The sequence below is a fragment of the Aspergillus udagawae genome, assembly GCF_001078395.1.
Source record: "Aspergillus udagawae IFM 46973 DNA, scaffold_1, whole genome shotgun sequence".
NCBI lineage: Eukaryota > Fungi > Ascomycota > Eurotiomycetes > Eurotiales > Aspergillaceae > Aspergillus > Aspergillus udagawae.
Window position 1 is genome coordinate 4,878,173 of NW_025091264.1, and position 20,275 is coordinate 4,898,447.

Below are 20,275 nucleotides of genomic sequence, written 5' to 3' on the forward strand. Positions count from 1 at the left end.
GTTAGTTAGCTTAGCTCTGGCCAAGTGGGCGGGCTTTCCGCTTCCAGATTATTGTGCCCCCCCCGTTTGCCCGCAACCACCGTTTGGCAGCTCTTGTTGCTGACATTATTATTCTTGGGATGGTTTGACGGATGATGGATCTATTGTTCGGCCGCTCCGGTTCTATCTATCACCTTATGAACCTCTCGTACCATTCCTCAATATCCATCACATTCTGAACTGTTCAATTTTGTTCGAAGCATGCCTGGCTTATCACTGTCGAGGCTTTCTTTGGACACTTTGCAGGCCAGTGCGCAATTCTGGTCTTACTGAGACCTGTTCCTCGCCGACTCCGAACGCTCGTGAAGAATTGCTCGTATCGCGGGTCATTCCTCAAGGCAAACATATTTTTAGCCTGAGGTCGGCGACTCTTTTGCTAATTTTATAATTGTCTGAAGTTATTCGCAGCATCGGCTAGCATCTCGATGATTTGTGCCGTCAATCCCCTGGCTTTGTTCGACGGATCGGTCTCCCTACTGGTCGCGACACGCGATGACGCTCTTTAGTCCGACGACCGTCCTCGTGGGTTTCCTCCTCCTCTACCTTTCCTCGTTCCTCATCTTCGCCATCGTTCGAATCGCAACGGGAGTTTCTATTCAGCGAATCGGCTATTTCTCCCTCCGCCGCATTGCCTATGTTCCGAGAGAAGGGATACAAATCGAACTTCGTGGCTTAGGATTATCTCTACATCCTCCGTCCTTCGCGCAACCGACATGGCTGAGTCTTCGCTTGACGGAACTGAAGGTGACCGTGAACCCTTCAGCTTTGGGCAAGGGTAATAGCAACACAGCAAAGGCGGATGCGCCCGAGCCTCAAGGTTCTTCGGACGTGGGAGATACCTCGCAGGATGGAGGGGAGAGCAGCCCGGCACGTGCTCGGCGGAGCAAGACGTGGAAGACCCTCACACGGATGAAGGAGCAGGTCAAGAGGCTTCACCGAAAGATACATTGGCTCAAATTGGTGGATGTCGTTGCAGTGAATACAACTATCAATTTCGTTGAAGCCGGCCAATTCCAGATAGGATCGCTCTCGTTGGCGGTGGACACCAGGCGGAAAATGGTGGACCGGGCAAAGGTGTTTCACCGAAAGAAGGATGGGTCTGGTGAACTATGCCCTGCCGAATGGATCATGAATGTGCAAAATGTCCTACTAGCGGTCGATGGCAGCGAGCCGGCCGAGCTTCTGGATCATGTCCAGGTCAATATCCACGGACTCCTCCATAGTGACCTCAACGGACTCAGGGATACCTCTATTGCACTGAAAATCGGAAGACTCCATATTCCATATGACGAACTGGCAACCGTCTCACAACGAATGAAGCAGTTTCGGCGGTCCAGGAAGGAACCTATCATCAATGACACGGACGACGAGATATCGTTTGCCGACTTTGTCGAAGAGTTGGACAGACCTGGCAGTCGTGACGATGTGATTGTGCAAACGGTCGCTGATTCGAAAGAATTTGCAAGCTCCCTGCTACGTGGCATTCGGGAAATTCAACTGGCTTTGAGTTTCTTCCGACTGTCTCGCATAGTCCAGCCGTCTTCTGCGGGGCAGAAATCGGTCTACTTGAACGTCATATCCCATGAAATCGGCGTTGACCTGCATCGCATGGACCAAAGGAGTCCCGAACATCGCATGTATTTTCAGCGGGACGACATCGCACATCAGGCCCTTCTAGCCGCCATCTCTCTCTCAGTAAGCTTGGACGATAGCTCGGGCGAGACGGATAACATCGTATACATCCCTATGGCTACCACAACAATCAAGACTACGCTTCCTTCCAAAACTGTGGGCTCTTTCGATGATCATAATGCGGAGGAGCGCAACACGAATATCCTCTTTGCCAATTTTGTCGTTACCTCGCCCTCTCTCGATCTAGAACCACATCATCTTGACCGACTTCTAGGTCTGGTTCAAACCCGAGCATCCTCCTCGCGCGGAAAGAAGCGCGACAATCATCGACTGATTTCGCGGCTGCTCCCGAAAGCCAATATCAAGCTTTCTGTGCATGAACCTGTCGTTCGACTCGTCCTCCCCATAACTAAAGAATCAGCAGGCTCTGATGATGACTATAATCTTCTAATATCCTCCATATCCGCCATAGCTCTCGATATAGATTCTTCGCACTCGTCAGAAGGTGGAGTACATTATTCTCTCTCGTCAGTTTATCGGGTCGCAGATCACAAGCTGTACTACCAGACCCCAACCGGGGTCAAGCACAATCTGCTGACCACAGAGACTCTGGAACTCAAGGTCCTCCTCAACGCGTCGCCAGAGGTGTGTGTGATCGCTACGGGGACACTGAACACATGTTCCGTCCACATGGTCAATGGTGAGGTCAATCGCGGCATCCGCCAGGTTGTCGAGCAATTCCGAGACCAGATGCAGAACAGGAGGAGGGCCTCGATGGCACGCCAAGAAAGGAAACCGAGCATACTAAGGCGTATTCCGCCATGGTTACTCAATTTTCAGTTTGAGGCCACGAGCCTCAGCTTGGAAATCGCTGGAGTGGACAGTACCGTCTCAAACCTTTCCCGGGGAGTTTCATTACAGATGCAATCGTGGACTGCAGAATACAGAGCCCAAAAAGCCGAACCGACTCACATCAATCTCGTACGGCGACGCACCCCAAGTCACTCCACCATTGGTGACGAATCGCCGTTTCGATTTCCTCCAACGTCACCGCCCAGACAAATTCAACATGGTGCTGCCGATGGGAGACGGCTGGCTTTTCATGCCCGTGGCTTCGAAGGCTTTGTGATTGAATCTGAAGACTACTTAGAGCCTGAGCCGTTCTTCTCACTTCCCCGATTTGAGGTTGCACTAAGCACCCAAAGTGACCGACTTGGTCCTATCTTCCATATCAACTCGGTTCTGAAGGGTGTCTATTTGCAGTATTCACTTTATCGCTATTACTGTGTTGGAGTGGCGGTGTCTGTTATCCAGGATGCATTCATTCAACACCCTACAGAAGCACCAACCCAGCCCCCCTTTGAATGGCAGACGAAGGATTCTGCAACCTCGCCATCTGTTCCGAAGCCACCCCTTAAAAGGAATGAGCTCATCACGGTGGATATTAGAGCTACAGTCGTTCAAATCAAAACATTCCTACCTGCCGATCCTCCAATGTTGCTACAGATATATGGATTGGCGGCTGGGTCTCACCGTCTGTCGTCTCCCTTCGTGAAGGCTCAGCTGATTCGCTTACATGCCGAAGCTCCCAAGCTCAAGGGTGTTTGGGCTAGGATTATCAGCATGAATAACATCAAGGTTGACCTGCGCAAGTTCAAACTAAAGCAGGGCCCTAATCTAGTCGAGGAGAGGTCAATAGACATCTGGGCCGACTTTATCCGCATAGGGGTCCCTCATCACATGATCATGCATCGTGTCTTCGACAACTGGGTCAACACTGCGAAAGCTCTTAAGCAGCTCCATCATCGCTTCAAGAACCGTTCGTCGGAGTTCATTTCAGCAAGGGATCCAGAAGCGCCAAAGAAGGTTCCACGGATCTCGCTGCGGAGTAAAGCTTTATTATTTGAGCTAGAAGATGATGCTTTCGAGTGGAAACTAGGTTGCATCTATCGGACAGGTCTACTGGAACAGCGACAACGTTTGGCGCGAGAGGAGGCGTTTGAGCTCAAGATTCAGAAAATCAGGGAGTCAGGACAGCGTCGGACCTCTTCAAGGTTGAGAACAAGATCCAGCCATCGGACCCTTCGCAGCGAACGGACAAGCCATGATACCAAGAGGAGCAAAAGTGCTGATCCGAAGCCTCGCGGCCCCACTCAAGATACGAAGGGCGGACGAGGGAGGAAGTTTCGGTATGATACGGAGGGCTCGGCTTGCCTGTCTTCCGATTGCAAAATCTCTGAGGAAAAAGCTTGGTTCCGTCTCCAAGAACACAATGCTCGATCTTGGAAGCAGAAGATTGACGCTGCTTTTCGGTTTCAAGGTAGCTCTATCAAGGAAATTCGGAATCTCTTCTCTGGAGCTGATGAGCCGCCTGATGATGCCACTGTAACCGAGAAAATTCTGGCCATTCCAAACAGGCCTGGCATCATGTCAGCCTTGATAACTGATCTCAGTCTAGTCATAGACAAACCGTCTTTCCCTATCGACGAGTACCCATCGTTTCTCCATAGGCTTGGAAAGGGAATCCCTCTATCCACACAATACGCTTTGCTCGTTCCAATGAGCTTCCACCTGAACATGGGCGAAGCTCGGGTCAACCTAAGAGACTACCCATTGGACTTGTTGCATATACCTGCCTTACGGCCGGGCCAGTCTCCGCGACTCTCAAGTTGGTCCCTGCGAACGGATTTTGTTATAGCCGAAGAATACCGCGACTACAGGTCGTCGAGAAAGGTACAGCTAGAACTCGTTCCATCAACCGAACTTTCGGATGGAACCACGAGTCCTCCCTTCTTAATTGATGTGTGGCGATCTGTGTCTCCTGTCAAGACTTACTCCGACCCTACCATCGAAATCAATACTAGTCTTCCGACAAGCATCTCCTGGGGTATGTCATATCAGCCTGTGATTCAGGACATGATGAAAATCATAGAAGGTTTCACGAAGACCGAGATAGACCCGTCTGAAAGAGTTGGGTTCTGGGACAAGATTCGATTAAGTTTCCATTCGCGCATACGCGTTTTATGGAAGGAGGACGGCGATGTTCACCTGCGCCTTAAAGGCTCTAGGGATCCATATGTGGTCACTGGCTTCGGAGGCGGCTTTGTCATGTGCTGGAGGAAAGACGTTAAATGGGAAATCCACACCAGCGACGATCCGAAGGAATTCATGAGTGTTACAAGTGGGGAATATGTGCTGGCGATCCCAGACTACAGCAACGAGGCTCGATACGCGCAAGAGGCAACCGCGCAGGACTTGGAGAGCATTTCTTCTTCAAGCGAATTCAAGAACGCAACACTTTTCAAGAAGGTTGTGATGAAATTGTCGGGCGACGTCCGGTTAGTTGCCGGCCTGGTCTTTGAACGTAACATAGACGGGGACAAGCGGTCGTTTGAGTTCAGACCGCATTACGATGTGATCCTTCGAAATCCGGAGTTTATCGATTCAGAGGAGCGAAAGGCACGTACAATTCATCTTCCGGAGAGATTTCTGGCTAATTTTTTCATCGCAGGACTACGACGCCTATCGCGGGTTTCGGAGCAACCACATTCATTTGTCCATCTCGGTCGTTGCCCCTGTGAGCAGGAACTGGGACGTTGACCATCTTCAGCCCTCAGCAAGCTACAACGCTGTTCACTTGAGTCCGCGATTTTTCACGCACTTTTTCAGCTGGTGGTCTCTATTCTCAGGTGTGATGTCTCTCCCAGTCCGCCAGGGTCCTCTTTGGCCTGGTATCACCAAAACGAGCAAGAAGTTCAATCGCCATCTTGCTACTGTCAAGTACAAATTGCTCCTCGCCCCTCTGTTTGTGGCTCACATCTACAAGCACAAGGACCGTGAGGATTACGCGGAAGATGTGGTCACAGCAACAGGGCTGAAGGTTCGTCTGGATAGCCTCAAGCTCGATATCCATCAGCGGCGGGAGCAAATCAAGACGGTAGCAAAGGGTCGCCTGAAGCAAACAAAGACAAGTGCAATGCGAATAAACCAAGGCCAATTGGATTTGCAGGCGGCGGATTTCAGAGCCGTCTCGGTTAGCATTGAAGGAACGAATCTCGATGACATAGAGAAGAACCGGGACGATATCATATCTTCTTTTCAGCAGCCAGTTCCCTCGGTTGATTTATCACAATTCACTATCCCAGACCAAAACCTTGATTGGGTTGATATGGACGACTTTGTTGAGCTAGATTGGATACTACCTCAAGAATCCAACCCAAAAACACATATACTCCCTCTTGCGTTCACCCCACGTTTTACCTACTTTCGCCAGACTGATCATGGCGATATAACTTCAGATCAAACAGGGTACAGCCCATTCGGGCATGAGCCCACTCACGATTGCGTTATGTCCGAGAGTAACGAACCTCGTCGGGTACAAATGGAACTGATCAGGGATCGCCTCGCCACTGTTGAAGCACAAATACGGAACTTCGATCGTCAGATTGGGGAGCAGGAGCTTCGTATGGCAAAGGATGTCGACCATGATTCCGACCTTAAAAAGGAGCATGATGACTTTGTCAGACAGGCTGAATCGCTTGCTCGGAGGCGTGCCTTCCTTGTGACCGGGCTTCGTCGCCTTGAAATGCAGCTTGCACGCGAAGACAAAACCCCAATTGACAAGAAGCCTGAAAATTTCGCGAGTGACAGCTCGTTCCGACTTGGTGCTGACTCGGATTCAACAAACGATGGCAAGGAAGCGGATCTCGACGGCTTGTACTCGTCGCGCAAGGATGAATACGCTAGCGATTTCAACAACCGCTTCTTGATCCACAACATGCAGCTGAAGTGGAACAACTCGCTCCGCAACATTATGCTGCGCTATATCCATCAAGTGAGCCAAAGACGAGGTTTCGTTTACTACATGTCCCGCAGAGCCGTCAAATTCATTCTCGATATTGTGGAAGAACAGAACAAAAACAATGAAAGACGGTCTAAACTGTTCAAGGGCTCGTCGAGGCGGCCTTCCAATGTTGACATAGACGAGGACAGTGTAGAGGATCGTATCGAACAACTTCTGAACGATACCAAACGCTTTGTCAGTGCCGAGGAAGAGGAAAGCGCTGACTCGAACACCCAGACCCAGCCAGATTCTGACAGCTCTAGCGAGAATATCTCGCCCGAGTTCACTCCACAGAATAGTTACTACTTACGGTTGATTGCGCCGCAGATCCAGCTTCAGAGCGAGAAAAACCAGAAGTCAGTCTTGTTGGTGGCAGCGAGTGGAATGCAACTGAAAGTGATTTCAATCATGGACAAAGAACGTGTTTCAGATGATGTCAGCGGTTTGGTGCAGCGGCGCTTCTCCCTTGACATGGACGGTGCTCAGTTCTTCGTTGCAACTCAGAAGAACCTGATGAATCACTTGCAGTTCTATGCCGGTAATAAGTATGGCAACGCTCCGGGATCGGCATGGCCACCTTGGGTAACGCTCGAAGCCATGTTTGACTTTGAACTGAATCCTTTTGGCTTCTCAAGAATCATCCAGAAGACTTCTGCCAGCTTGAGATACGACAAATACAACAACCTGCGTTTGAAGTACAATGAGGAAGTGGGAAAAGGGCAATGCAAACACGTCGGTCCAGATGGTCAAGAGACTAGGATGGATCATATCAGCGTTGACTTTCCTCACATTCGGGCCATTTGTGACTCGGCTGAGTATTACTCAATGTACATCATCGTGCTGGATCTTTTGCTCTACAGCGAACCGTTGGAAAAGGTCAGGAATGAACGACTGGAACGCATACTTCTCACTTCGGATTTCAGCGACTTGAGAGGTGCTCCGGAGATGGTGTTCAAGCTGCAGTCCCGCATCCGTCAACTAGAGGAGATCAAAGAGCATTTCCAGATCAACGCGAAGTATCTGGACAAGCGTGGCTGGGAAGACCGGCTGGTGCTGGAAAAGGATCTGGCCCAATGCGAAGACGAGTTGTTCTTCTTGATGAAAGCCATCACGACATCTCAAAGGCGGATCGAGCCGACAACGTCTGGAGCAAATGGAATTATGAGATGGAATATTTCTGCATCCGAGGTAGTATGGCATCTTATGAAGGACCAATCTCAGCCTTTGGTCGAATTCCAGCTACGGAACGCCGAATATGATCGCACAGACAACAGCGATGGCTCGAATCACAACCTCGTGGCAGTTGAACGGATATACGGCTTGAACCTTCTCCCGGACGCCATCTATCCTCAAATCATCGTGCCGTATCTTGACCAGGCCAAGAGCCTGGACGAACCCGACGAATACATGATTAGGGTCAAGTGGCACATGTTGGAAGCTGTTGGCGGTATCCCCGTTCTCGATGATTTCGAGGTGTCGCTGTTCCCGCTCAAGGTACAGCTGGAGCGCGAGCTTGGTCAAAGGGTGTTCGAGTATATCTTTCCGAATGTTGGCTCCAATGGGTTCGATGGCGGTTTCTCACCTTTCATGATTAAGAACATGAAACCTTTGGAGGCCTCGGAATCAGTAGAAGCCGATGATAACCCATCTCCGCCGCCAAGTGCGCAAGGCACAGGCGACATATCAACCGAGGACCTTTCAGGAACCAAAGGACCCGGCGCTATTGAGCTCAGATTGCAGCCTACGCTTTCGCTGTCGGACGAAAAGAGACCCCGTTCGCGTCACAGTTCGTATAATCTCAAGGGTCTTGGCATGACGGCGATTCACAAGAAAGAGCAGAAGGACAGCAACCGTCTGGGAGTATCGCAACCAAACCGCCCAGCAACGAGTGCTAGTTCATTGAGCAAGAAGAAGTCAGTTGAGAGCATGCGAATGCTCGTCAGACAGCCTACGGATAAGTCATTCGCCAATGGCTCGACCACCAACGTCGGGGAAGATAAAGGGAAGAAATTTACCCTGATATCGAACAAAAGCGGTAAATCCAAGGAAGCGCAAGACGATCTATCGCAGATGATGTCTCGCGCATCTAACTATATGACCCTTGCTCACGTGAAGGTGAACGATGTCGTACTTTGTATGAGCTACAAAGGCAAAGGGGAGCACAACCTCGAGGATATCCATGACTTTGTCTTCCGACTTCCTGTTCTAGAATACCGGAACAAGACGTGGTCCAACTTGGATTTGGCTCTGCGACTGAAAAAGGATGTCATCAAGGCTCTGATCTCTCACGCACCCGCGATACTTGGCAACAAATTTTCTCATCATCGACCTTCAAAGCAACAATTGAAACGCTACCGCGAGCTTGCCAGTTCATCTCAGCTCCTTCAGAACCCGGACAGTGCATTAAATGCCCTGTCGGGCAAACCCCAGAGCCTAGCGAGTTATGACTCCAACAGCGAACATTCGGAGTCAATGTCTCAACGCTCAATTCATTCGGGAACCTCCCCACTCGCGCGATCGCAATCCTTAGGCTCAAGTATGCTTAGCGTCCAGGATCAAGGCACACCATTCGACTCGCGCTCAGCGAGTGAAGTGGATGTCGATGCTCGCTGGGAGGTACGTCTCTACAATGTCGTACGAATTTAGAGAACAGCTAGAAACTAACCGCCCTCATAGCAATCTCGTAGGATCGTCAACCCTCCCAACCGGCCAATGACCTCGGGCCAAGTCATTGCAAGAGCTGAGACCAAGATTTGGGATGGTCCCGATGAGAGGTACATAGCAAGCAGTTTAGCGTCAAGGAGGTCTCATCGCTAATTGATCAATGCAGTCATAAAATGACCATCCGAAGTTTTGGACGAAAGTTGCTGCCGTCGCGAAAATAACGGCCTATCAAAAAGTTCAACTCGCTCAACAGAGCAGCCACGAAGTTGTGCGACATCCTCCATTTTAACCACCTCTCACCGTTCACCATCTGTCTTCTCCCTCATCCCCAATAGCCTCTCTTAGTTGCCGATCTCGTTTCAATACCCGGAATCCATTCGAGCGTCTTGCACCATGGTTTATCTCTCTGCAGTGGATTGTATTTGGGCGTCAGATACCGGATCCATTTTCAGATATTCTCCCGCTAGAAAAGCTTTTATATATCGGGTTCTGTGTACCCATTATTTCTCCCTGTCCAGTTCTAATTTTCCCAACGTTTATACGATCGATTCCCCTGCGGCGAGCGTGTTGTTCTGCCTTTGAGCGCTGTACAATTCTCTTCTTCCTGTACCTTCCTTTGCTTCTTTTTTGGGAATGGGAATATGGCGATCGAGAGGGATTAGATCGAGTTGGTCGCATTTCATGGTGGCGTGGGTTATACTTCTAGTACATACTTGAGGCGCCCTGTTGGGAGTACCCTGCTGGTTTTTGGATACCAAAGCTGGATAGATGGAATAGGAATAGCATTGTTTTCTTCAACGGCAGCTTCTTACAGTTAGTCCGCGGAAGAAATGACAGACGTGATGACACTACTAGTACAGTGTGGTATTGTTGAGGGAGATGTTGAGACTGAAGCTTGGAAAGTATTGATACAAGTGTAGAAATACAAGGAAAAGAAATCATACCGAAACAACCGCTGGGGTATCTATGTACATCAGACATCTCGCCATAGCTTCTGCTTGTGTTCAAATAATGAAAGGCGCTGTCCGAAATTCCCGTATCCCTGAATTGACGGCTCGATCCCAACGCCAGATGCATTTCATTCATAATAGCACAACGACCGTTAAAACTGAGTAACCTGCTTTGAAATTTGGTTTGAGTGAAGAGAATATCGACAGGACGATCACACATTCGAGTGACCATCAGACGGAGTAGTCGGCGACGACTGCTTTTCCCGCACCCAGGGCAAGAAACTTGGGAGGTGGTCCTGGACCGATTCCAGACGGGTCCGGGCCGTCGGGGCACCGACTATATCGGTATATGTTGGCACGTCTCCTTGCCCGCGATTCTCTCTCCAGGCTTTCTTTTCGCGGCGAAGATCACTTTGCACCCAGGGGATGGTGATGAGGGTCCAGATGCCGGCCCAAGCGAAGGGGAGGGACCAACCAAGCTATTCGAATGTTAGTGGTTGTCTTATGTTAATTTGCCGGATATGAGAATGGGGACCTACGGTGTAGGCGACGGGTTTCGAGGTGGTGAAGATTATGGCGGTAATGCCAGCTGCACAGACGATTGAGCCTCCTGCCCAGAACATGTTCATTTCGAAGAGCATGCGCCGGAAATATGGACTCGAAAGGTATCGGGTGCGCAGTGCGTAGCGGTAGATCTGGCCGCCGCCTCCGTCGACGGCAATGACGTCTTCGATGAGCACGTAGAGGGCGGTGGGCATCACGGAGCCCTTTGGTGTGGATGATATTCGGAAGGGGGCTTTGAATCCACAGACGCGAAGCAAATCGAGGCTAAGGTAGACGAAACCGAAGTAGAACATTACGGTGGGAAGGACCATGGCGACGAGGCGTACTGTTCAATTCGGCGGACGATCAGCAAAATGCAGACGGCGTTTGGATGAATGGAAACATACCATATGGTTCCGGCTGCACCGTACCACTGGCCAGATTGTTTAGCATGGTCACTCCGAAGACGGCTCGCAGACTTGCGTTACTTACACGATGAGCTCAACTGCCAGAATCAACCAGACGATTGTGAAATTGATATGGAAGAAATCCAGCTATCGCCGAATATCAGCACTGGCCATCACATGATTGTAGTTTCTTTTTAGCCTACCCATGATTTCCTTGCGTTCAATGGCCGAGACGTTGAACCTTTTCGTATCAAATGATACAGACGGTAGAAGTATTCGAAGACGGAGACACCTCCGAGAGACGCAGTGACGATGGAGAAGACTATTCGTCCATTGTGGTGATATGAGCAGTCTGTCCAAGTCCATAGCTCCTACAAAGAGAGCGGATTACTTACCTATATTGTGCGACAAATCCGTGGCGTACCAGAGGGCCCAGTAGAGAACCAGAGGTTGGGCCAATGTATCGAGAATAAAAACCGTCCAAAAGATGGTGATAGATTTCTTTCTGGTACGCAGTGAATAAGGGAGTGGTGGAGGCTCTAGAGGCACCGTGGTTGAAGTAGTTCCTTCTTCCATCGGTCCAGAGTGGCGGTTTGTGTTGTTGATGGCGATGCTTTTTGAGATAGAGTGGTTAGACGGAGACACTCATGGCAAGGCGCTGATGAGTGCGCTGGGCAGTAATGGTGAGGAACAACGGAATAAGAGATCGTGGCAAGTTAAGCTGACAGAGGCGATATGAAGCTTTATTATTTTTCTCAGAGACGGAGGCGCTCGGAACTGACGGCTTGAATAGTTTCGGCCGTGTGCTTTTAAGGTTTCTTTTGATAGACGGACTTGGTTTCCTCAGGCCACCAACCAGCGTTGTGCCTGACGTAACAGGCCTCGCGGCGGATGATGTCATCCGATCGCAATCGTCGACGGGCTGTTATTTTTCTTGGTTATTTGAATATCATCATATTATACCATTTCTGATTTGGTCGGCAATTGAAACACATTGGCAAAGGGCCAAGATGATATAACTTGATCTAGGATGGAGGGTTCGTGGGGTGGGTGATGTATGCCTAGCGCTGCCATGCTGTTGGCTTAAACATCTAGCGGCCACACATACTGTCACTACAAGGATCTTCGTACTCGATGGCAGTCCCAGTCGACAACCATCGCTATTGCTCATATAGGGCCATGAGCACCGAACAATTGCCTTGTTTATCACTATCAGGGACCGTATCTAGGGATAGATACGGTGTACATTATGCAACTCTACAAAGCATATCACGGTTGAGAAGTTCCGGACCCACCCAGCTGATCATTGACGATCCGCTATTAATTTATGCATGCAATGCAGAAATCCATTAAAGGCCAGAAATGGCCATTTTTGACATATAGCGCTTTCTATAAATCTTACAACATCAAAGGCAAGGTGTCCGAGTGGTCTAAGGAGCACGGTTCAGGAACTGGACCTATAAACTGATTCATCAGTTTCCGTGTCTCGAAAGGGGCGTGGGTTCGAATCCCACCCTTGTCATTTCTTTTTGTCCCCTTTTTTGTTATTCAACGTAATAATGTGGTCATCTCTTTACCTTCCAGAATCCCCTGTTGTCAATAGTGATAATAGTAATACTGGTTGTTGGATATTTGATGGTCTGCGTTTTCGATACAATCACGTGACAACATCCGCCTCCCGTCGAGTTTCTCATTTCTTCTGCTCATGATTTTTGCTCCTACGGCGGCGGTTCGAATCTCGTCTCCTGCTTCAATTTACTCAACATAACAGAAATTTTCTCTGTTATATGCTATGATATCTTGCTTGCCCAGCAAACCTACCGGCTGTCTTAGAACAATGGAGACAACATGGCTCCAAGCTTACAAGACTTGATTGATCATCTTCTCGCGGAGATTGCGCTCTGTGGCGACCAAGGTGGGTTTGTTTCTCACATCTCTGGTGTCGATACTTGTTGCGTTCTTTGCCACTATTCCTGCATGTTGCTGCATCCGCGCCGACTAGTTTAAGCATACCCAACCTTTAGTGCCGTCTGTCTGCCATCCCTCCAATAAGACTGCCCATCATGTAGTTATTCTTTACCATCATCATCGCATCGTACCTCATTCACCACACTTACCCTAACTAACATGCATAGGCGCATCTCCTGCGGATATCTTGACTTTCATCGACACATTCTACTCCAGCGCAGTCCATGAGACAACAGCACGGAGTCATACTGTCGATCGCCCATTCCAGGAAAAAGTCTGGTCTTGGTTGACGAGACACCCAGAAGTCACAGTCGGAAGAGACCGAGGGAGTAATCATCTGCACCTGAATGATGCTGAGCGACTCGCTCGTGAGGCGGACCCTGAACATGCGGTTCGGGTTTTCGTCTCTAGGGAAAGGAGATGGCTAGCAGTGGCTGGTCATGAGCCGGATGAGACCAAAGTGCTTCCCTTGGAATTCGCACTTCTTTCCATCATTGCGTCCCATAAATCCAATGGAATCTTCCAAACAGATCTAGTCAAACTTAGCGGCCAGGATAAGCGTTCCGTCCCCAAGCGAACCGACGTGCTACAAGAAAAGGGGTACATTGAGAAAAGGGCGATACAGATCAAGTCTGTACGGACCAGTCTCTGTGTGCTGCGAAGGTTCTCCAAGTCCGACCACTCTGGTGCCGGCACAGCGGGCGACCGGGAGGAGCGCCTTATTGACTTTAAGGACTTCAACGACAAGCTCTTCGCCATCCTTCGGGAGCACAAGATTATCGCCCGTACCGATCTCAAGAGTGCTCTCGGGTTCGCCGATCCCTGGCGATGGAGAGTTCTCTCCCGAGCCCTGCGCAAATTCGAGCGTATCGGTGTGCTCAAGCGCGTTAGGGCGACGTCACAGTATGCGGATGATATGAAGAAGCTGCATCCCTGTGTGATGCTCGTTCGCGAGCCAACAGAGCGGGACTATGAGCTATTTCATGAATATAGTCAAAATATCTACACCGACCTCGAGCAAGAAGATGGGTTAGAGCTGGAAGACGGTGCGGGTTCAGCTGATGCCAGTGAAGATTTCACCTCTGCCGGGGCCAACAAAGCCGTTGGTATGGTCAAGCAAGAGGAGAACGTGGAGGAGGCTGGCCGAACGATCCCTGCTTGGTCTCCGGATCGTAATATACATAATCAGATATTCGACCTTGTCGACCAAGCGGGAACCTCTGGGATTACCAACCTTGTGAGTGTGCAAATGGATAACTCAATGTGCGAAGTGACTTCTGCTGACCTCCTTTAGGATCTCCTCCGAGCCAGTTTCGGGAGTTTTTTCCGCAGACCATTGGAAAACACCTTGGCCCGGTTAGTGGAATGCTGGCAATTGTCGCAGCCCCTGCATCTACGCCATCTTGCCATTGTGCGAGACACGGCACTTGAAAAGACCATCACGCATTATATCCATTACTCAACCGCCAACTTCCAAAAACTCGTCGATGCCGGAGAGGCATCGTGGGAAGCCGTCGAGTTTGTCCGCAGAAACACCAAGGCTGAGAAAATATCTGTACCGCCCGTTGATGCTGTTCCTGAATTGGACGAGAATGGATTGCCCAAAGCTGTCCCTACGAAGGAACTTATCAAAAATGGCAATGCATCTCTTCTGGCTGGCGTCTTGGTAGTCAACCCAGCAGATTACCATTGCACTGGAAATGATCCTATGCCGTTCCGGCTGAAGGATGGTAGCTATGGTAGGTTTTGGCCCCTGGCAAGGAGTGAATCACGGACGTTAACTCTTGAGTAGTAATTCGTTTCGGCGCGCCAGGTATGAATCGAGTCGGACGTCCGAAGGGAACCCCCAACAAAGTAAAGCTCAAACAGGAACATCTGTCTGAATTGGGGGCGGATGTCATTCCTGAGCAAGACCCCGTGGCTATCAGGCGATTGAAGAAAGCGCAACGCGACGAAGAGAGATTCCGAGGGATGTCGGAAAAAGAGAAACTCGAGGCGTTGGGACTGGATGAAACGTGGACTGAATACAGTGTCTTGCTCCTTGAGCGTACAGAACCTGGTGTGTACATCACGCCTCGCGGACGACGCAGACCAGCGGGGAAACGACAAGGTCGCCCGAGAATCTCCCGCCTTGCAGTTTTCAGGTCGCCAAAATTAGCATCACTGCCTTGGTTTACTGAGACTCAGGAAGGCGAACCGGAAGATGAAGCTGCTAGCACTATGCAAGAAGTTTCCCGCGCCCAAAGTGTCGAAACAACTCCTGTTCCCTCATTTATTGCGATTAATACCCCTGCAACGACTTCTTTAGTGCCAGACACTCCGTCCAGAGGTACGAAAAGAACGCTTCGGAGTCGGATTCCCCTTGGCGCAGAAGCTGAGCCGAATCATGAAAGACCGGCTAAACAGCAACGTATTAGCGACACACAGGGTTCTCAAGACGTTACTGAGGTCCATGTCATAAGGTCTGAGGAACCATTGTCAGACGGACAGAAGACTGGTGAGCCCTCTACCGAAGCCGTCAAGAAAGCTCCTTCTCGGACCAGCAAACGGAGAAGGGAACCGTCTCCAATCCCTACCGGGGAAGATGTCGCAGCCCACAAGAGCATGCAAGGACTTGCCTCTGAGATTGCAAAAGCTCCGTCACCAGCTGAACAAAAGCAAGCCGGCCTGTCACAGGCTCGTCAAAACTTAGAGACACCGTCCAAAAAGCGTCGATATGAACCTCAGGGTTTGCAAGGTGAACACACTGCCTCAACCCTTTCTCCGGCAGCTACAACGAAAAATGTCACTGAGCAGGTTGCTCTATCAAAGCCGACCAAAGTTGAGAATGGAGGACACCGCCCGGTTGACGCAGAAGCAATTGGCACGCCATTGGAAGACGCAGCGCACGAGGACATAGTGGTGGATGAGACCGCCCCAGCTGCAACTGCCGAACCAGGCACCACTACTAATAACGTCCAAGAAGCCAATGCTATCGACCTGAAGCTCACTGATGGGACACCAGACGTTGAGCAGCGCGATGTATCGCAGACGCCAGAGGGACATCGTCAGCGCACAAAGAGGCAAGACAAGTTAGGCTCTGTTGCTGTCTTACGCAGGAGCATTATCATGGATATTATTGAGAAAGCTGGAGGCGCGTACTCCATGGGTACCGAAATATGGTATCCATTCGCAACTGCATGGAAGAAGACGAAGTACAAGGAAAAGCCGGACATGCGAACAGTCAAGACATCTATTAAACACCTGATTGATGCAGGCAAACTTCGGCAGTTCACATTCAGCGGGAGGGACAGCAAAGGGGTAATGGTAACAAAGAGCATTGTCGCCAAGCCTCAATTGCAGCCTGATGATCCGATAATCAAAGACTTGCAGCATAAGATGCTTACGACGACCGCTCGATACTACTTCCCACCCGGCGTCGAAGTGGATCCCGAACTGACCAAGTCAAGTGCGAAAAGTGCAAAGAGTACGCCAAGCGGCGAACCCAAGATGGCGAAACTGCCTATCGAGCGTGGGATTACCGTGCATCTACATCAAAAGCCAGCCTTTGTCCTGGCTCTGGAGAAGAGAAAGGGACAGAGCATTCAACGACGGCTGCTGCAGCGCCTCCAGTCTGACACGGAGATTCGACGTCCCTCCGGAGTTGTTCGACTCGCCAAACTTCAACGCGGGCCCGCACGGGACTCTCTGGAACGCGACGTGACGCCCGTGTCCAGGACTAGAGAAAAGGGTCAGCAACGAAAACGCATCCTGAAGCATCGCACCCCAGTTGACGGTCTCACTGGAGAAGATGGAGAAGGGGGAGCCCCCAGAGCTCCCCGCCGGCTGAAACGCCTCTGGATGCCTATTTCACTCATGGCACCGTATGCTATGTTCATGAACCCGGTGCAGACGTTTCATTCCGGTACTGGCACCTTCTCAACCGAGGCCGGCCTTGTAGCGGTCCGAGCTGCGGCCGTTGCTCGTGCAAGAGCCGCCTTCCGATTTCCGAAATCTCTGGACGACCTCTTGGACCAGGTAAAGAGGTCCCCAGTAGACTTCTCTAGAGCTGTGGATCCACGCACAAGCAAGTTCTTCTGTGAAACCGGCGTGATTCTAAGGTGGGAGCTCCAAAATGAAGAATTCATACTTGAAGAAACAGCCGAAGAAGGCCAGAAGTTTTCTTTTATCCAGCAAACGCTTGATGATTTCCCAGAGGCAGTCCCGATAGAAGGGGATATCCAGATTGAAATTGATCAGAGCGCCTATCCTAGGGTGCGCGTCCCGAAAGTCAGGAAGATCAGAGAAGCAGCTCGCCGTTTGGAATTACTTGAACCTGAAAAATCTCCACCAGAAGAGGCAGAAGAGGCAGAGGAATCAGAAGAGCCTTCAGAATCGGAAGTTTCCTCTGACTCTGAAGATTCGGACGACTCGCTGGATGCACTGGATCTGCTGTTCTCCGCTGACTCACGTAGACGACGCAACGACTACGTCCCACAAAACCGTCGCTTGGAGAAACTAGCCGCCGAAAGTCCTCGAGATGTCGTTGTGGCAAAACCGCCAAACCGACCAGCTGCCCGCCGGAATCGAGCTCTTCAGCATCTGCCACGTCTCATAGCAGAAAGGATTCTGACTGCGATTGTGGTCGTTAGGGCACTAGCCGGTGGCTATGAAGGCAAGATCGTTGACTGGCAGCTGGTTTGCCAGAGTTTCCCCAACCAGGACCCGAAAATGATCCAAGAGCGGGGGAAGAACATTCTCAGCAGAAACAGACTACAGGTAGCGAAGATGCAGAGTGACTTTCAGGAGCGGTTTATTGTAGCATACGCGAACGGCCAGGTGCCGCCAATCAATTACGACGACCTGGAAGGATATGATTGGGAGAGGGTTGTTGACTGGGCACAGGCAGAGCTGGACATTCCCAAGTCTGAGAAGCTGCCGGATCTTCCTGCCACCAAGGACCAGTTCGACAGCGTGTTTGAGCTGCGCGAGGAGCCGCCGGTCACGCTGGATGAACTCTATCAGAACACTCATGGAGTGACTGTGAACCGCAGACGTGCCCTCTACGCAGGCGTTCCCTTCGCCATCCCCTTGCCTGACAAGCCGGCCCAGCCTACAGCACGACAGGCCGAGCTTGCGCGGTTGGAAGTGGCCAAGACGTGGGTCCGAGCCAACATCGTCGCACCGGAGGAGTCATACCGGCCCGCGGAGGCCCGGCAGGCCCTGGCCAATTTCGGAGGCAGACTTGTCGACGATGCGCTGCAGACCTTGACGACGGAGCGGGTCGTATCGCAGGGCAACAGAGGGCGCATTACCCCGGGCCGCAACTACGACATCACCGAGTTCTTCCTCCACATGTTAGGCCGCAGGCGGAACATCGAGGTCACCCAGCTCCGGCGAGCCGCGCGGTTCAAAACTGGGACCCTGGATCCAGCGCTGCAAAGCACCGGCTCGTTCACCATCAACTACCACGCGGAAGACGGCGACATCCTCGCGCTGATCAACCTCGCCGCCGAGCGCAGAATCATCCTGAAACCGAAGGATCCCCCACGCGACAAATTCGGGCTTACAGACGGCGGCTACCTCACCAGACAGATCGACAAAGATAAGCTGCGCTTCGTGGTCCAGGTGCAACCCGTCGAGGCCTCGTACACATACGGCAACCCGATCCGGGAGAAGGTCGCCAACACGCCCCCGCCGTGTCCGCCCCGTGCCGCCATCACCGAAGGCGAATTCGTCCCCGAGAAGATTCCCCTGTGGTTCGATATCCATGGCAACTTTGTCAGAGTGCTCTGGGAGTTCGCCGTGGCGGCTGTCGTGGGGATCGTCGCGGTGCGTCCCGGGATTAGTGCCAAGGGGGTTGCGAGCATGGTGCAACCATCGATGGGAGCGTGGGAGGTTCTGCTCCTGTTGAGATGGATGGCGGATGTAGGAGTTTTACGAAGGGAGAACGAGTACGGAGAAGCCGTTGAGGAAACGACCGGATGGCAAGTTCAAGAATGGTGGTGGATGGTGTTGGCATGACTATCTGACTCTCCGATATAATGATATCTAAGCGAACAAAGTTCTGTATAGTAGTACTGTCATAAAATGCCGACCTCGAATGAAGTGTTCAGGACTCAATCCAAAGAATTAACCCAGAGAACCTTGGAATAAACGTCACTCCGTGAATGCACCAGACCCCAACCAACGAAAAAGAATAAAATATCCAAAAGCTCCTTGGGACCAGCCCACCGAGAGAAAGAACGCCAGCGTTAATATCTAATACTCCTCCGACTTTGCGAGCCGTCGTACGATCATAAACGCCAATGCGACAAGAACGCCTAGGATGGCTCGATCCAGCCACGGCGCATCTGACGTGGTAGTAGGTCGAGAAGTAGTCGTAGTCTGGACAGGAGTCGTGCGTGTCGGCGCTGGTGAAGGTGCGGCTGCTTCTGCAGACGCAGGCAGTACCGGTACCGGTGCTGGTACTTGTACTTGCTGCTGCGGCGACACACCAACCCTCGACGGGCCCAGCGATTCCGATTTCTGCTCCGAAGACGTCATCTCTGTATTTGCATTTGTATCCGACGGTTCTCGTTCTTGTTCTCGTTCTGGTTCTGATTTTGCTTCTGCTTCTACCGAAGCAGTGCTCTCGTTTGCGGTAGCCCCTTGAACCTCATCATCATCATCATCAACAGCAACCCCCTTCGCACGGCACACCTCCCTCCACTCCCTCAAGACCTCCTCATTGGACCTCCCCCCCTCACAACCATCACACACCCACCCCCGACTCTCAGCCGCATACTGCCTCCTCACACTCACGTCGACATCCAGCCCACCAACCTGCCCCTTCGCATCCGCATCCATGAAAGTGCGCAGCGCGAGCAGCGCCGTCCGGATCCCCCACGCAGGCTGCCAGGTCTCCTCATGGTGGCCCGAGATACTCAGGCAGATCTCGCGGTTGACCTCGAAGCGGCCGGAGGGGGTGAGGAAGCGGAAGGAGGGCGGGCGCAGCGGGTAGGTTGGGGGGAGGACGATGCGGCCGTGGTAGATGCCGCCGGCGTAGGGCGAGGGGGGTGGCGGGCCGGCGAGGGTGAAGTGCCAGTCGTAGAGGTTGGAGTCGGAGACGGGGTGTGCGGTGAAGTGCGGGGAGGGGTGGGAGGCGAGTTCGGAGGCTTCTTTTAAGAGGCGCCGGTGGGAGGGGGATGCCATTTTGAGTATTGCTCTGCCAGCAGATTGTGATTATTTTGTTGGTGGAGGGTGTTGTT

At 51.4% G+C, this 20,275-nt stretch overlaps 4 protein-coding genes and 1 non-coding gene across 5 annotated transcripts; 3 read left to right on the forward strand and 2 right to left on the reverse strand.

Annotated features, from left to right (window-relative positions):
- Positions 1-531: 531 nt before the first annotated feature.
- On the forward strand, positions 532-9,399 carry Aud_001603 (FMP27 family protein; the record flags this gene model as incomplete). Its single annotated transcript, XM_043287096.1, has 4 exons — positions 532-5,130; positions 5,183-9,130; positions 9,191-9,288; positions 9,345-9,399. The coding sequence occupies 4 exons, from the start codon at positions 532-534 to the stop codon at positions 9,397-9,399; spliced, it is 8,700 nt and encodes a 2,899-aa protein (XP_043143031.1).
- A 941-nt stretch (positions 9,400-10,340) lies between these two features.
- Positions 10,341-11,654, reverse strand: Aud_001604 (uncharacterized protein; the record flags this gene model as incomplete). Its single annotated transcript, XM_043287097.1, has 6 exons — positions 10,341-10,607; positions 10,668-11,017; positions 11,079-11,104; positions 11,164-11,225; positions 11,282-11,400; positions 11,474-11,654. 6 exons carry the CDS (start codon positions 11,652-11,654, stop codon positions 10,341-10,343), a joined length of 1,005 nt encoding a protein of 334 aa, XP_043143032.1.
- Positions 11,655-12,489: 835 nt separating this feature from the next.
- Aud_001605 lies at positions 12,490-12,600 on the forward strand. The gene has a single exon. It is a non-coding gene; the product is annotated as a tRNA-Leu (tRNA).
- Positions 12,601-12,926: 326 nt separating this feature from the next.
- Positions 12,927-19,049, forward strand: Aud_001606 (putative TFIIIC transcription initiation factor complex subunits Tfc3; the record flags this gene model as incomplete). Its single annotated transcript, XM_043287098.1, has 4 exons — positions 12,927-12,993; positions 13,214-14,283; positions 14,341-14,785; positions 14,839-19,049. 4 exons carry the CDS (start codon positions 12,927-12,929, stop codon positions 19,047-19,049), a joined length of 5,793 nt encoding a protein of 1,930 aa, XP_043143033.1.
- Positions 19,050-19,286: 237 nt separating this feature from the next.
- Aud_001607 (ubiquitin-conjugating enzyme E2) lies at positions 19,287-20,219 on the reverse strand (the record flags this gene model as incomplete). The annotated part of the gene is made up of 1 exon (XM_043287099.1): positions 19,287-20,219. One exon carries the CDS (start codon positions 20,217-20,219, stop codon positions 19,287-19,289), a length of 933 nt encoding a protein of 310 aa, XP_043143034.1.
- Positions 20,220-20,275: the final 56 nt, after the last annotated feature.